Genomic DNA, 15,275 nt, shown 5'->3' with positions numbered 1-15,275 from the left:
GTGTGACAAAGTAAGACTCAGTTCATCAAATGCGATCTGTATTATTATTGTTATTACTAAGAATAATTGGTCACACTCAGCAATCAGTAAACTAATTTGCTTCGGTACTTGATTTAAAAAGTAAGACACACAATATAATCATCACTCTATTTATTATGTGGGTAAATAAAATTAATGGGATCAATTTTGCTAACACCTCATCAGGGAAAGCCCTGTGAAATGTTAGCCAGACAAAGCCAAAACATTTACCAGCTAATCTTCCCATACATTTCAGTGTTATACGCAATACTGACATAATAAATTGGTCATTGAAGATGGACTCTAGGATCAGACAGAAGTACATTATCATCAACCAACAAGAAACGTCACCACACCCCAGAAGGAATGCAATGAATGTGCAGTTGTGGCAGGTATAATAATAATAATAATCCTATAAAAGATAAGAATGCTGTATGCCTGAGGTGGCATGATGGTGCAGTGTTTAGCATTACAGCCTCAAAGCGCTCAGGTCCTGAGTTCAGTTCTAGACCTGGGGTGCTATCTGCTTGGTGTTTCTATGTTCTCCTCCTGTTTTGGGGGGTTTCCCCCACAGACATACTGGTAGGATAAGTGATGTCTGTAAAAAAGTGGCCCTGTTTTGTCTGTGTATATGTGTGCTGTTCCAGGGTGTATCCAGCCTTGCACCTGCTGCTTGCCAGGTTAAGCTTCAGCTACCCTGCAAACCTGTGTATTGGATAAAGCGCTTCAGGAAATGGATAGATGTAATGTAACGGTAATGGATGTTACAGGCCCATGGATCATTTTGAAAGTCATACCCGTCTATTTTTGGAGCAAGAGAACCACAAGCACAAGCACTATTGTTATTATTGAGGTGACAGCCATTTACAGTTTCTGGGAGGTTAGAACATAAAAAAGGTTAATAAAGAGGAAGGTCATTCATCTTGCTAGTTGGCAACTCCTGGATCTAATGATATAATGATACTATCTAGCCGTTTCTTGAAGGATTCCCCAAAACTGACTTCAACACTGTGGCCGGGAATCTTTTTCTAGACCACAAAAACTCTCTGTATTCCAAGTGTCTCTTATTTTCAATCCTAAGTGCTCTTTCACTTTATTTCCATTTAGGTTCACATTTGTGTCCTTGGTCTTGAAGCACATTGGCCTACATATCTGAATAATTGTATTATGGCCAGTCAGTCTTCTCTGTTAATAATACAGTGTTTCATTTTTAATAATCTATATGTGTATAACATTTCTTTCAAACTAGGATTTATGCAAGTTGTTCTGCTTTAAATGTTTGGTGCAGCGTTCTGCGAAAGTTAACAGAGAAACCTTATCTGCCCAGAATAATTACTGTATAATAATGTAAAATAATGGCATAAAAAGTGAGAAAGGTTATCCACATTCTAGGGTTGGTTAAAAATGGCAGCGAAATGTTTTCTAAATTTATTCTGGAGTTGCAGTCATACTTATACCACTTTTTAATGAAGACAGATTTTGAAACACTTTAAAATAGTTATCCATAAATAGCGAGTGAGTGTTCTGAAAAAATCACAAAAAATAGTTATTTCTCAGGGAATACACATCTCTTCCCCTCAGATTTCAGACTTCGATGTGCTACAGATAACACATACACAGAAAAATCTCAAACACTTTTCGGATACTGTACGCTACTGAGATACTTGCTCAGGAGTAAAATGAATATTCATGAAAAAGAATAAATATGGCTAGGAATGAAAGACTAACAATAATAACCCCCTTCCCATTTCCCTGATAATTCGCAGCTATTTTGGCCTTTATAAAATTATCCATCTAGCCCATATACAGACATAAAATATCATTTTTGGATTGTGACAGATTTCCACAATAAGACTAATAGATAACTCTATGCTGTCCCAAATGGTAAAAGCTGCAATGAATCCATTTTTTAAACAAAGCTTATATTATTTTACCGAGATGCGAGCAAACTCAAAATGATCACTTAATAACACAAATTGTAGGAAACAGTACTTTACAGATTATAATTAGAATGATGGAAGCCTGGAAAGGGCATTTCAGTACATAGGATGTACAGTAGCATCCAACTGTGGCTGAAATATAAAGAACTAAAAAATGTGCTTCTGGACTTCAATACAAAAGGCATCTACATGATATATATTGTATATAAGGACAGTGAAGGAGTTTATCATCTTTAGCTAATGTAGTATTGTATTCAAAATGCCTGGATTGACAAAATCTTATTTAAAAAAAACAACAATTAAAAACTTTACAATCTTGGAGGGAAGGTTAGGGAACCACAAGGGCTAGGTACTGTATAAGGAGAAACCTGTCATTCCAACAAACTCTGGGAGAGGTGCAGCCCCCAGCGCTCACTAGACAACAGGTGGGAAACCCTGCCCCTTGGGGGTCAGTATGTCTGCAGGCTTCATTCCATCACTGCTCTTAATGGCCTAAACATCAGCTCATTAATGTCATAATGGGACCCATTTAACAGCTTCTCCCAGCTCTTCAGGCGCTGGTGCTTTGAGGTGTAGAAAACTAGCAGACACACTGGCCCTCCAGGAGTCGGACTGCCCTGCATCGACCTATATCAGCTTAAATCAGAGTGAAGACAACCAAATGTTGATCTTTGTGTCAGTCAGAAGAGTCGGTTTTATAAAAGCAAATCATTTACTTGACATGAGCACATTAAAAGATCACATTTCTTTTCACATGAAAACTACTGTCAATGATCAGAAAAAAATTGTTGGCCTACCACAGACAGTCAGCTTATTTCTTTCTGAGGAACGAGGTAACCCTATGCAAGGTAAAATACTTGCAAGTCTGATACTGCAATGTTATTTTCACCTTGAAAAAGTAACTTCTCTATCACTACTGACCACTGCCAAGAGGCTTTCATAACTCAAGATAAGAATTCCTCAAAAAGTGCTAAAAATAAATCCCACTGGCTGCCCAGATATTACCAGTGGTATTGAATTTTACTGGCATGTTCAACCTTTTTGTTGGGCTGGGGCCAGCCTGCCAAAAGGATTTTCTAACCCTGACACTGTTGGGTTTTGAATGTTTACAACTGCTGAGAATGGGGACCACATTCATCACAGAGATATTCAGGAATTTCAAGCTCCTGAAGTCTGCAGCTCATTCTGTTATGGGCAAGGGGGGACAAAAGAATATATTAATCTTAAGAAATACTACCCCCAAGGCCAAAAGCAACTTTTTCCAATTGCAAGACAGATGCCTGTGTATGCCTGTGTGTCTCAGTCAGAATGAGCAGAATAGAACAGCTGCCACTTAGCTCAAGTCCTTGGTCTTAACTATTGTGTCTATTTAATAGGTGGGGGTATGGATCTTGACTGAGGAAATAAGTTAAACTACACTATTTTATTTACATACAGATGGTTAGAAAATGGAGGGGATTCCTTCAACAAAACGTATTAGATATAATCTTCTGTGTGAAACACTGGCACCATAGAATGGGTTAAAGACTAGGAACAATAAGGACGTTGAGTTCTGAAATATTGCACTTGACACATAGTGATAAGTGATAAGGAAAATACAAAATAAACACTGATCAGAGCACTCCTTAACCTGCCTGCACAAGATTACCTTCCACACTGCGTAATGACACAATGCTATATGATCATTTAACAAAAAGCACCTTAAAGTGGCATCAAGCAGTTGGGTATTTCCATAAAGTTAAAGTATGCCAACTTGCTTTTTGACTTATATTAAAAAAACAGTTTTGTTTTATTTACTTTTATTTTGATCCTTTGAGCATGAAAGTTATTTATAGTGCTATTTAATGTGCTATATACTGTACCTTTCGTGCTCCTGGTATAGTAACAAGAATATTTTGTAATAATGGAATATTTTGTAAATTAATCCATACATTTATCAAAATCAAGGTAATTATGGAATTTTGTCATCTATTTACTACAACATCCTAACTGGTCAAAGAACTTGATTCCATGTCAAGAGGAAACTAAAATTTTACAGCAAGGAACCCAGAAACTGACCAGGAGATAAGAAATTCAATACAGCGTTAAGAATTATAAGACACTATCTAATTGTTATTAAGTTAACATACCTAATCTCATCCTGTACTCTAACATATTTGGTATAATGCAGTCTGTGGATAAGTACATGATAAGTACTTCCTTTTGGTATCTCTTCCATTAAAATATCCCTTTCAAGGCTTTAGGAATTTATTTCAAGAAATACATCAAGTTTCAAAACACCAAAACTGCACCAGGATTGACATCTGAAGTGAAATAATTCAGCTTTCTCATATTTTATCAAGCCATTATGCTTAGATGTTTTCCTCACTATTGAATCCAGACACAAATGGGAAAGAAACATTTAATACTGTTGCACCTCATAGGAATAAAAGTATTTTAATTAAACTTCTTTATATTAGGTGAAAAAAAGCTGAATGATATTCCTAAAACAGGAAAAGCCACTGTTCTTTTGATGTGATACTGTGGTCTAGTGTCTTGGTCTCTGCAGTCTACTCTTCAAAATAAGTGAATGCATTAACATTTTAGAAATGCAAGAATGCAGTAAAGACACATCAATGAGGCTAAGCTGTGCAAATTGATTGTTTTGATTCTTAAACAATTTTTGAAAATGTTTCTTTCATTCTCTTTCTTGTCTTGACATTTTTCTTGTCTCTATCAGTAAGCAAAACCCTTTTGAATACTGATGTTTGACATTGAATACTTTTAAAGGCTCAGATTCATTCAAAGCAAGGTCACAAATAATCCTTTTCCAGTTTAGGAATACACTGTGAGACAGCAACCCATATGCAGTTACCACAGTTTGCCTTCTGTGACTATGAAATGAATTTCATCAACATCCTAGCTTTCAAATGACTAACTTTCAGTGCAATCTTCCTGTCTTTAAATAATTACTCATCAGCTGTAGGTTCTCTGGGGTGGTTTATAAAGTCATAGTTCAGAGAGGTCAAATTCTCAGCCAGTTATCAGTGCCTCCACTTAATAACATTAACTGTTAATCTGGTTTTATCATTAGCTACATCTGTTCTTTTTTGTTTCTCTTGAGGGGAAATTAAATGTATAACATACCTCACAATGACGAAAAGGTAAAACTAAGATTCTGTGACACAATCAGATGGTCTATATGAGGGCTTGTATTGGGGTTATCTAAACTCTTCCTTCTTAACATAAGTTTTATAAATACCCTCTAGAATTGTAGCGTAGGCTTGTTAAATATCTAAGGAACACAAGAAAACCTCACTTCCACAATAAAGAAAAATAAAACATGCAGCATCACCATACCAGGCCTCAGGGATATAGTGAAATGCAATTTATCAACATCTGGAGTGACATGAGAACCATACAAAAAGTAATTAAATTAATGTCACAAAAGTGGCAGAGTAATGCTTCCGAGTTGTATTGCTTCCTGCACCCTTTCTAGAAACCATAAGTGTCCAGCAATTTCCCTTGAAGGGCATAGTAAGCATAGTTACCCAAGTCCTTTGAAGAGCCGAGAATTAACTCTTAACAAATTTGTGTGTTTTAGTAGTTTCGCTCCAACAATAAGCAGGAATATAATTCTTTTCAAGCTTTTGCAACACGCACTCAAGAGGTGACCTCTGGCAGTGACCCAGAACTCACCTCCCGCTTTTGGTGAATATTTTCCTGAGCTATTACTCTTTCCATTACAAACAAGCTCAGATGAAACAAACATCAGCTGCCATCTTCCAGGTCACTGTGGCTGACTAATAAGACGACTAAGGTTTAGTCAGCAGGTCCACTTCCAAAGCAAAAGGGCTTAGCTGCGAACTAAAAGCCTCAGCTTGGTGCGAAGCCTACAGGCTGTGTACCATTCAGAATGTCTTCACTTTTCACCTCTCACAGCACTTGAGAGATATTTTATTCTTAAACAAAGGCAAATGCTGCTTCGGATCAAAGAGCAATGCTTTTGCCTCTCAATAAGAAATCACAAGCAGCTTTTCAGAAGTGTAGAGGATACAAATATTTGGCAGGGCATCACCAATGGTAACGGATTCAATAGGCAGTGACCTTGCAACAGGGGACTGTGCTCTGCAATTAACCCAGCAGTCACCTCTGGATGTCTCCATTTGTTTTTTTTTCTAAACCTCCGAATACATTAATAGATTTTCAAACACAGTATACCCAGAGCTTGTTAATTGGGCTGGTAAATGTTTAAACACGGGTGGGATCAACAATAATGTTACTTGTTTAAACAGTGCTGGCAGCCTTTTCTTCATTCTACATTCCTGGGACTCTGTGCAATCAGCTGTATTGAGCAGAATAGAGAACTACAGGGAGAAAGCTAAGCAGTCAGCAGCTCATTCCTCATTAGACAATAAAAACATATTCATGCTGAGGAACAGAAGTGCAATCACGGCATTTTTAGTCATAAATAACTGAACAGCCATTACACTGTTGTTGAACGTTAGAGGCACACTCACCTGCAATTCCCTGTAGTAATCCACAGACATTGAAAATGCTTTTCTTCATGATGCTCTGAAAGCACATGGTAAAAACAGAAATGAAAGCCACAGCACAAAGCAGCAGGATCCCCGCTGCCAAGAAAATCGCAGTGGCTTGCCAGAACCCGCTGGCAATCTCTCCGAAGTGATCAGCGTACGGGCCACACAGCATCTCCCTCTTGAAGTTCACCACTTTGACGCAGCGCCCGTAGATGCCCAGGGTAGGACGGTAGGGCTCTGCAGTATTGTGGGGCTTAGTCTCCAAGTTTCTGGGGTGTCCAACAAGCCAGTCTGCGCTCATGAAGGCAATGAGCTCTGCAAAGGCCACCACAATGCTCAGCAGAGTCCACAGCATGGAGCGACAAGTTACAATCACATGACACATGGTGCTTATCCAGGCAGGATCTAACTGCACAAGTCCAAAGCTGTAGTGGGTTCAGGCTTTTAACCCTTGTAAGTTTAATTCAGCACTAGTTTTTGTATTCCTTTTTTTTTTACAGACTAGCACGAAGGAAGCAAGAACACATTAACCAGCGGGCAGCCTCAGAGGAGAAATCTCACAGAGCCCTGGTCATTAATTAACAACTTATCTCCCCCAGTCTTCTCCGTCACTCTGCCCTGTTTCGCTTTGCTTCTCTCTTCTGGCTGCTGTGACCAGTGTAGTGTGCAGTTCTGCGTTCACGTTCACACGGGGCACACAACACTACATTTTAGAGAAGGACGTCCCCAGGGTTTTGCTGACATCACTGCAGAACACACCTACAAAAAGGAAGAAAAAAAATGCCTTTATGTATACATGTGAGCACGGAGATATATACAAGCCGAGAGAAAGGAAGGCATGCACAGCCACCCACCACCGCACAGTAAATTATTACAGATTGTTTAAGAGCTCTAAATCAGCACACAAACTTCCGACAGAGTTATTTCACAGCATCAGCTGGAAGCTGCCCAACTATTTTTCTCTCCAACTGCCATTTATCTTCTACAGTTGATGAACACCCACCACCCTGTACCACTATATATTAATATACACACACAAGTATGAAAATCAAGTTCAGACTGCTTCTTGTTACTGCTGATGCAAAGAAGCAATGCTTTCGTTTCACATGAACAGGGCACCTCAGAGTATAAATTCCAGTCTTGTCTGAGAAAACTGAAATGCAACAGATTGCTTTTCAACGGATTCAATGCCTACCAAATGAAAGCAGGCTGCAAGTGAAATGAAATGATAAAAAACCAAAATGTGATGAGGCAATTTATTGTGCTTATATCAGAATCAAATAAGCTTAGCTTTAAGCTGATATTTCATGATATTTCACATCTATTAGCTTGATGTATTTATATGTAGTGGCAAATATTACTGTGTGATTAACTGGACTGTCGAGAAACAAAGTGTCTGAAAATAAAAAAAAACCTGCAGAGAATGTCCATATAATTGTTGTACAGTATTTTAGAAAGAAATGAAACATATCCCTTTTATGTAAATATCTCTTCTACCAAACCCCTCATGAAGGCAAAAAAAGATACAAAAGAAATATCATCTGAGATTGCACTTTGAGGTCTTGTAATATAAGAAAGTATCACCCTGATTTATTGAGCTGATAATTCTGTCTTTTTAACTCAGGTCTATTACCAAAAGACTGCATAAATCCATCTGATATGGTGGGATGATTCATTTAAAAGAATAGTGGGAATAAGAATTTAAGGGCAGACCTGTTTTAAGTTAATCTTCTGATCTCTACTGCCTTGGCTTTGAGGTTAACTCCTTATCGTTACTTTTGATGTGAACATGTTTCTGTCAAGTCTAATGTTTGACAGAACACAATCCACCTAGAAATGGTATTTCTTTACATGCACAAATAACTTACAGCACTCTTACGAACCAGACAGGGAATGAAGTGTTCAGTGTACGTTAAAAGTGTCTGATCTAAACACTCGCAAAAGACCAAAACAAAGACACAAAACAGAGAAATACTTGCCACTGATTCATACTGTATGTAATTAGTGAGTACAAATATTTAAATTAAATACAACTTATGCTATAAAGATTTGTGATGCCTTTTTTGTAACAACACTTCTGATAAAAATGTACTTTTTAACACACTTCGGATCATTGTTTTTAAGAGTTTTCAGAAAACCACCAACATTAATTATATTATATCCCAAATCCTGTTGTAACTGCTCACAGACTGATAACATAAGCATGATAGCCAGCTAAATAAGACTATTTTGTAAATAAAAAATAAATAAATATTCTCCCTGTGAAACAATTTCATGGAATGAGAATACGACAAAAATTGAAAATAAAATGATAGATGTACTAGATCATATGACATCTGTTAAATGAAGTTATAGCACACACTAGCTCAAAACAATTATTTGCTTATTTAGGTTCAGATTAGTAAAAAAATTGAATGACTGACAATTATTGTCTGGTTTTCCAACTGTCATGTCATTCAAATCATACAGTCAAGTGAAATCTACTATTTAAAGTAAAAACAGATTTTCCAATGATTAAAACCAATACCTAACACCTGAAACCATATTTCCTCTCCTCTCTCATAGGGTGAATCAGTCTTATCTCTGTCCACATTTTTCAATTTAAGCATTAACCTCAATTAGTATCATTTAAAACTACTCCCAGAAAACACCCGTTAATAATTACAAACAATTAAAATGCCCTATTTGTTTCCACCTGTAATGTGTATGCACATATTTGAAATAGTTTTAAACCCAACCATGAAGTGGTACCATATTTAATGCTAGGTCTTATGCTTACAGAAATGTAACCTTAACACTGTAAACAAGCAGACACAAATGGAGTTACAGTCAGCCCTGGTAGGATTCAGCCAGTTTTAGCCCTTTAAAACATCATGTACTTCCTGCAAAAAAATCTAAAAGCCTTGAAAGGGATGTTTTAAAGGAAGAGAACACGCTTTTCAGAACGGGAAGTCACTGATTCAGAAAATATAATGGACAATAAATTAATCACATAAGAGATATATAAAAGTAATTCAGACAATAACAGTTCCCAATTTGGTTACCATGACAACTCTATAACACACAAAGTCAACACTTCAGTTGCACTTGTAAACCATGGGGTTAAAAATAATTTAAAAAATTCAATAAAAACAAAAGTAAAATAAATAATTTTTAAAAGTAATAAAAATAAGGATACTATATTCCACAATATACCACCTTAAATGTAACATTCCCTAGGAAATGCCATCTGTTTCCACAATTTCACTTGAGACTCCTTGGGTTCTAGGCAAGTATGAAATAATAGGTTTTTTGCAGGATAAGACTTATCAGGGACACTCCACTGCAACAGCTTCTACCATACATGTAGGATAAAAGCTTGAATACCAAGGAAATCTAAATAAAGCAAACCTCCAGTGAACCTTTATCTCATTGTAAGCTTTTTGAAACTAATCAATTCTTAAAGCCCTGGCTGATTTCAAATGGTCTTTCTCCAACCTTGGGTGTACACTTGTGTGGTGACCTCAAGTTTCAAGCAATCAAACTTTCAAGCAATTCAAATAATCGGAGTCAGCAATTTGGATGAAACATTATTTAAAAAACTCCTTCTACTTAGATTGTCAAAGTGGCATCCTTAACAGCATTGGTACTGTTTCAGATTCTGACTAGTGTTCGTAGAGGATATGATTAGAGTTAAAACCCCACATTTGGCTGTTATTGTAGATCTTTCTGAGTGGAATGAATGGAATACTCTTGTCTTTTTTGGAATTTGGAATTGCTGTTGATCTTTATAAAACTTCTGTCTGAAATTACCATAATCTTTGCTTTATAGGTAAAGCATGAGAGGAAATGAAGACCATGCACCCCTTCCTCTGAATTGTCCCCTGTTAGAGCCATCTACCATTTGTGACCCATCCTACACTCCCCAGAGCAGAGCAAGAGTTACCTGGAATATCACAGGAGTAGTGTTATGTGGAAAACCAAGGACTCCTTGACTGACTCAAGACCACCCACCTCCAGTACTGCTTGGTGACTCCCTCTGGCAGCCCAAGCTCTAGCTACTGTTATACATTAAAAATAAAATAAGTACATAATAAAATCAAAAAAATCATATTGGATGCAATATTAATATTTAATACTTTTTACTATATGAATTCTAAGGCTAAATCTGCTTTGTGGATGAACACCTTTACCTAGTGAGCCACTTCAGAGCTCTTTGCAGTAATGTGTTGATGTGTCGTTTTTAAAAATGCACAAACCATTCTAACATTGAAATCCCATTATCAGCCATCAAAAGTCCTATTACTCCTTCTGTACTACTCAACTACTCCAAAAAACTAAAAAAAAATAGTCTTCTTTGAAGTGGACATAATATGCTTTTCAGTTGCTGATGGATGTGCCTGTGATGGAACATGTTCCTGTCAAAAGTGTTAGATGAAACACATAAATGTGTTTGAAAGTGATATCTTTCACAGATCAATAGTATTTTTTGGTTCTAATGAAAAATACGTTCAATGTGTTCGACTGGAAAAAAAACATTGAACAGGCTAATATAGTTTTGCTTCAATCAGAGAATGTTGCATTACCTACTTTTTTCTTAATAAATACAAAACTGCCAAAAAGAATCACAACAAAGGATAAGACCTACAATTAAACCTCATTCAATGTGTGAAGTCAACACTGGCTTCAGGTTGCTCTTCCTGTTTTATGAATGGCAATGAACCAAAAACACAGTAAAACCCAATTAAAGCAAAATCCGCTACCTTTTCCAACTCCTGCACATCTAATAGATACTTGCTACAGATACTTTTGACATAGTAGAAAAGTGAATCCTTACATGATCCAAGGAGATGTCAAATCCACAAACCCTTCAACATATTCTAACGTATAGTGAATGACTGGACAAATCTGGGTGTAAACGCATGTAAAAAAATAATACCCTGACTATATCTGGCATGTTTATTCACCCTGAATGCTGTTTTTTAACCCATAATGCCGGCACAAATGTAGTCCACCTATGCCTTGTGCCTTGTTTACAGAAGGAGTTCACCAGGCTGCTAGCTTATCAAAGAAGAAGGCAGCAGTACTGAGTACTGAATGAGTGGATTCTGGAACACTATTATGCTAACAGAGGCATCTATTAGATTTGATTTCAGGTCATGTTTCTTACTGAAATACAGTACTTTCCTAAGGCCAGTGAGTCAATTAGAGCAAGGCAAATCAAGCTGTATTTTTTACTTCAGTTTCTAAACACATATTAGTGACAACAACACAAAGATATGCAATATGGTCTGTCTCCATATGCCTGTCTCTGTGAAAAAGAGATACTGTTATAGAAACTGGTGCTGTAAGCAAACAAAGGAAAAACAGGAAAAGGGAAATGTTTAGACATGATACATAAGAACATATAATCACTACGATTTAGGAGTCTAGAGTTTATTTTTGTGAGTAAATTAACAGTGATGTATAATAAATTGCATCACTACCTTTTGATCTGAATGCATGCTAAGAACACCACAATGGAATTAGCATGAAATAACATGGTGTAAAAACTCTGTTTTGCACCATGTGTAAACATCTGTCTAACGAATTAACATCCGATTTTTACAGAGAGAAGAAATGATCCCTCTTTGATTTTCTTTCGGCACCTAAGCAGAAATTATGTTTAACCGGAGCAAAAAGCAAAAAAAAATCCCTTTCATGCGGCTGGGAATTCACTTGGATCGCAATTGCTCAACAGTGTAACAGTTCTGGAATTCTCCAACTGGGAATGAAATCACAAGGTTCCATTCTTTTTCTTAATGAAAATCCCAAATATAAACTTGGCATTGTCTAACGCCATGAAGCCTGTGGGGGTCTGCGTACTGTGGACTTTCCAGTCTGAGAAGGTTCAAATCCATCCCCACCATGCGCGCCTATGTGCCACTAGGGGATTAGTCAACTTCATGAGCTCAGAGGCAACCCCTGGGTGACCTGAAAAGTCTGTTTCTTTGTTTCTTTTGATGAATCATCAGTACTTCACTGTTCCCTTGCTAAGTAAAGTCTTGCAGGGGTCAATGAACAGCTTGACCACAGCTCTGTCACTGTGCAACCATTTCACCATTGCACATGAGCAAATGTTACTGTTATAGAAACGAATTAGAAATTAATCTTGCATCTTGTGTAGCTTGTGTGAAGCAGATATACAGTCATAACTGATTGAGGCTACAGCTGTCTTCTGACAGTGTAAGAGATTTATACATTTTATTCAAAAAAACATCTGTTCTTAAACTACAATGTGTACGTTTGTGTCAAACACCAGTGTCTTAAACACAAGCAGGCACATAGCCCTGCAAGAACAAAGAAAAAGCTGGCACAGATACTTAGATGTCCTGTGAAGCCACACTGTGTAGTTTAAAAAAAAATGCAGCTTCTGTGGATGTTCTTAAATCTCTCTTTAACCCGTATGTTTTCAGTGGCTCTTTCTTTTAATTTCATATTATGCATAGTCTTATTGTATTTTCTGTTTACTGTACCTTTTTATATTTATCTAAAGTGCCTTTAGAAGTCTCTGGATTTAAAGGTACTATAAAAATACCAATAAATTCACTGATTACCTAATGGAGAAAGCAGAAATAATTAAGGTTTTATAGCCATACGCTCATGTACATCTTGTATCTTGTTTGGTTTTCTCTTTTGTTGGGTAAAGGAAAGTTTATGAGCAGCTGGAAAACACGGTAAATTTGTAGTAACTAGAGACAGCTTTGAGAAATGTACATCTATGGCAGTGACAACTGTTCTGGTAGCTGGGAAAAAATGGAAACAGGCTGATCTCTGGGGTACAGCGACAAAAACTTGAGGCATTTTAATTTACAGCACAAAATGAGCAAAACATGAATATGTACTGTATAAAAGAAGATAAAACACAACCTTGAAGACAAGAGAGCACTGTAGGGAAGGGAAAAGCACACAAAAACAATACATAGTTCACCCCTCCCTCAAATAAAAAAATTTAAAACACTCCTAAAACAAAACAATCACCCTGTATCTTATTCCACGCAACTCTCCTTCTTGCACTTTTTCAAATACAAACCAACCTTGATATATCTTCCTACTCTTTAAAAACCCATTCAATTACACACAAACCAATGACTTAAGATAAAACAATACACAGACCCTTAATAACTGAGACTCTGTAACATGGACGCAGAGGGGTGAACACTGTATTGGTCATTAAGACACAACATAGTTTCATATTAAATGCTCTATATACAAATGTGTGCTGCATAGAAATGCATGTACATTTCAGTCACAGATCTGTATACTAATGATGTGCATTTTTTGACCTTCCACACATCTGGTTTGTCAACAAGCTTGATGGTATTTCAGAATCAGGTGAGTAAAGTTTGTGTGTACATACAGTATCCCTACTAAAGTTAATTGTCACATTATGCTAAATACTAAAAGAAAACTGTTGATTTTAACACAAAAAGAATTATGTAAATAAAGAAAAGATCCTTGCATTATTCATATCCCTTAATCTAAAAAACAAAGTCTTAACACAGAATCTAATGAATTCCTAAGACCACTTTATGTTCTTTTACATAATCCAGCCAACATTAACGTTTCAAGCTTTCACTCAGTGTAAAGGAAATTTCTTTACATTGGTTTTAAATTAATTTATGTTCAATTAAGTTTAATGTATTAAATTTACCATGCAAAGTGTATTTAATTAAAAGTTTGCTTCTGAGTATATCCAGTAGCAATTATCTTAGATTTAAACAGTAAACAGTTTTTTCTGTGAGGTTGTTATGCAGTGGATGTTAGTAGACAGGAAAGCATGTGTAAGAAATACTTATGTCTTCACTAATATGAAAAAGTTGAAGCAGAAACAAAAGTCTCCATTATGAGATGTTGCAGTAAATCAATACCAGTACCAGTACTCTCGAATGTATGTAGTTAAGAAACAACCTACAAGAACTATATGTGTCTCCAATGATCACTGACATTTGATTCATTAGTAGTTGCAATCAAATTGGCTTCAACCTCAGAACAGAAATGTACTGAAAAGTTTTAGTGGGAAAATATGTCTGTCACAACCTGCATAATTATTATCAAAATATTGTTGCAAACATAAGTAATTTTCTCAGTATGAACAAAACATTTCAATTTTTTTAACTGTGTTGTTTCAGTTCAACACTAACAACTAGAGAGCAGTTACGTCTGAAATCAGGACTGATGAAAAACCATTTTCCATTCTTAATTTGCATTGTCAGGAGATTTACACCAATAGTTCTTAGAATTGAACCAATGTTTTTTATTGAATCAATGTTTTTGAGCAACAACTTTTTGAAGTCATGGTTTAGTCAATTTGGTTTAGTCAATTTGTTACACACTGACACATAAAGGATTGAACTTGGGCAACCTTTGATAAAGTAAAGGAAGAAGAGTATTTTATTAGTCTTCAGGTCCAATCTAAACTAAATGAAACTCTTTTGGCTACACGTATTCCTTTTTCCACCCCATCAAACTCTTGTGCAAGCTAAATTGTGAGCTTAGTTTTGAAATGTCTGCTGTCACAATGAACAGCCTTCTGGGGCCGAAGTTTATTATTTTGACACAGGATCAAATTTTTATCTACAGCAACACCTCACTTAGCACTGGGGTGCTTTCCAAATAAAAGAAGCTGAGGGAAACAGTCCCAGAAGCGATAAATGACGGCTTCATTGGGGTATTGGTTATACAGTATTATCAATATTATTACCACAGAATACTTAAAAAAAACAGTTTATACAGCAGGGAGTTTTTGTTTTTAACTGACTACATGGTTACAGAGGAA

At 36.4% G+C, this 15,275-nt stretch overlaps 1 protein-coding gene across 4 annotated transcripts in view; it reads right to left on the bottom strand.

Moving 5' to 3' along the window:
* Positions 1–15,275, bottom strand: part of lhfpl2b (LHFPL tetraspan subfamily member 2b) — a 93,087-nt gene that overhangs the window by 12,759 nt on the left and 65,053 nt on the right. For all 4 annotated transcript variants that reach the window (XM_015365450.2, XM_015365442.2, XM_015365462.2 and 1 more), the window contains one exon: positions 6,458–7,237. In XM_015365450.2, coding sequence (XP_015220936.1) covers positions 6,458–6,863 — 406 coding nt within the window. In that variant the 5' untranslated portion in view covers positions 6,864–7,237. The remainder of the gene's footprint in view (positions 1–6,457; positions 7,238–15,275) is intronic.

Source organism: Lepisosteus oculatus, chromosome 3 (assembly GCF_040954835.1).
Source record: "Lepisosteus oculatus isolate fLepOcu1 chromosome 3, fLepOcu1.hap2, whole genome shotgun sequence".
Taxonomy (NCBI): domain Eukaryota; kingdom Metazoa; phylum Chordata; class Actinopteri; order Semionotiformes; family Lepisosteidae; genus Lepisosteus; species Lepisosteus oculatus.
The sequence above is the reverse complement of the archived record's forward strand: the minus strand, read 5'-3'. Positions and strand labels throughout refer to the sequence as shown.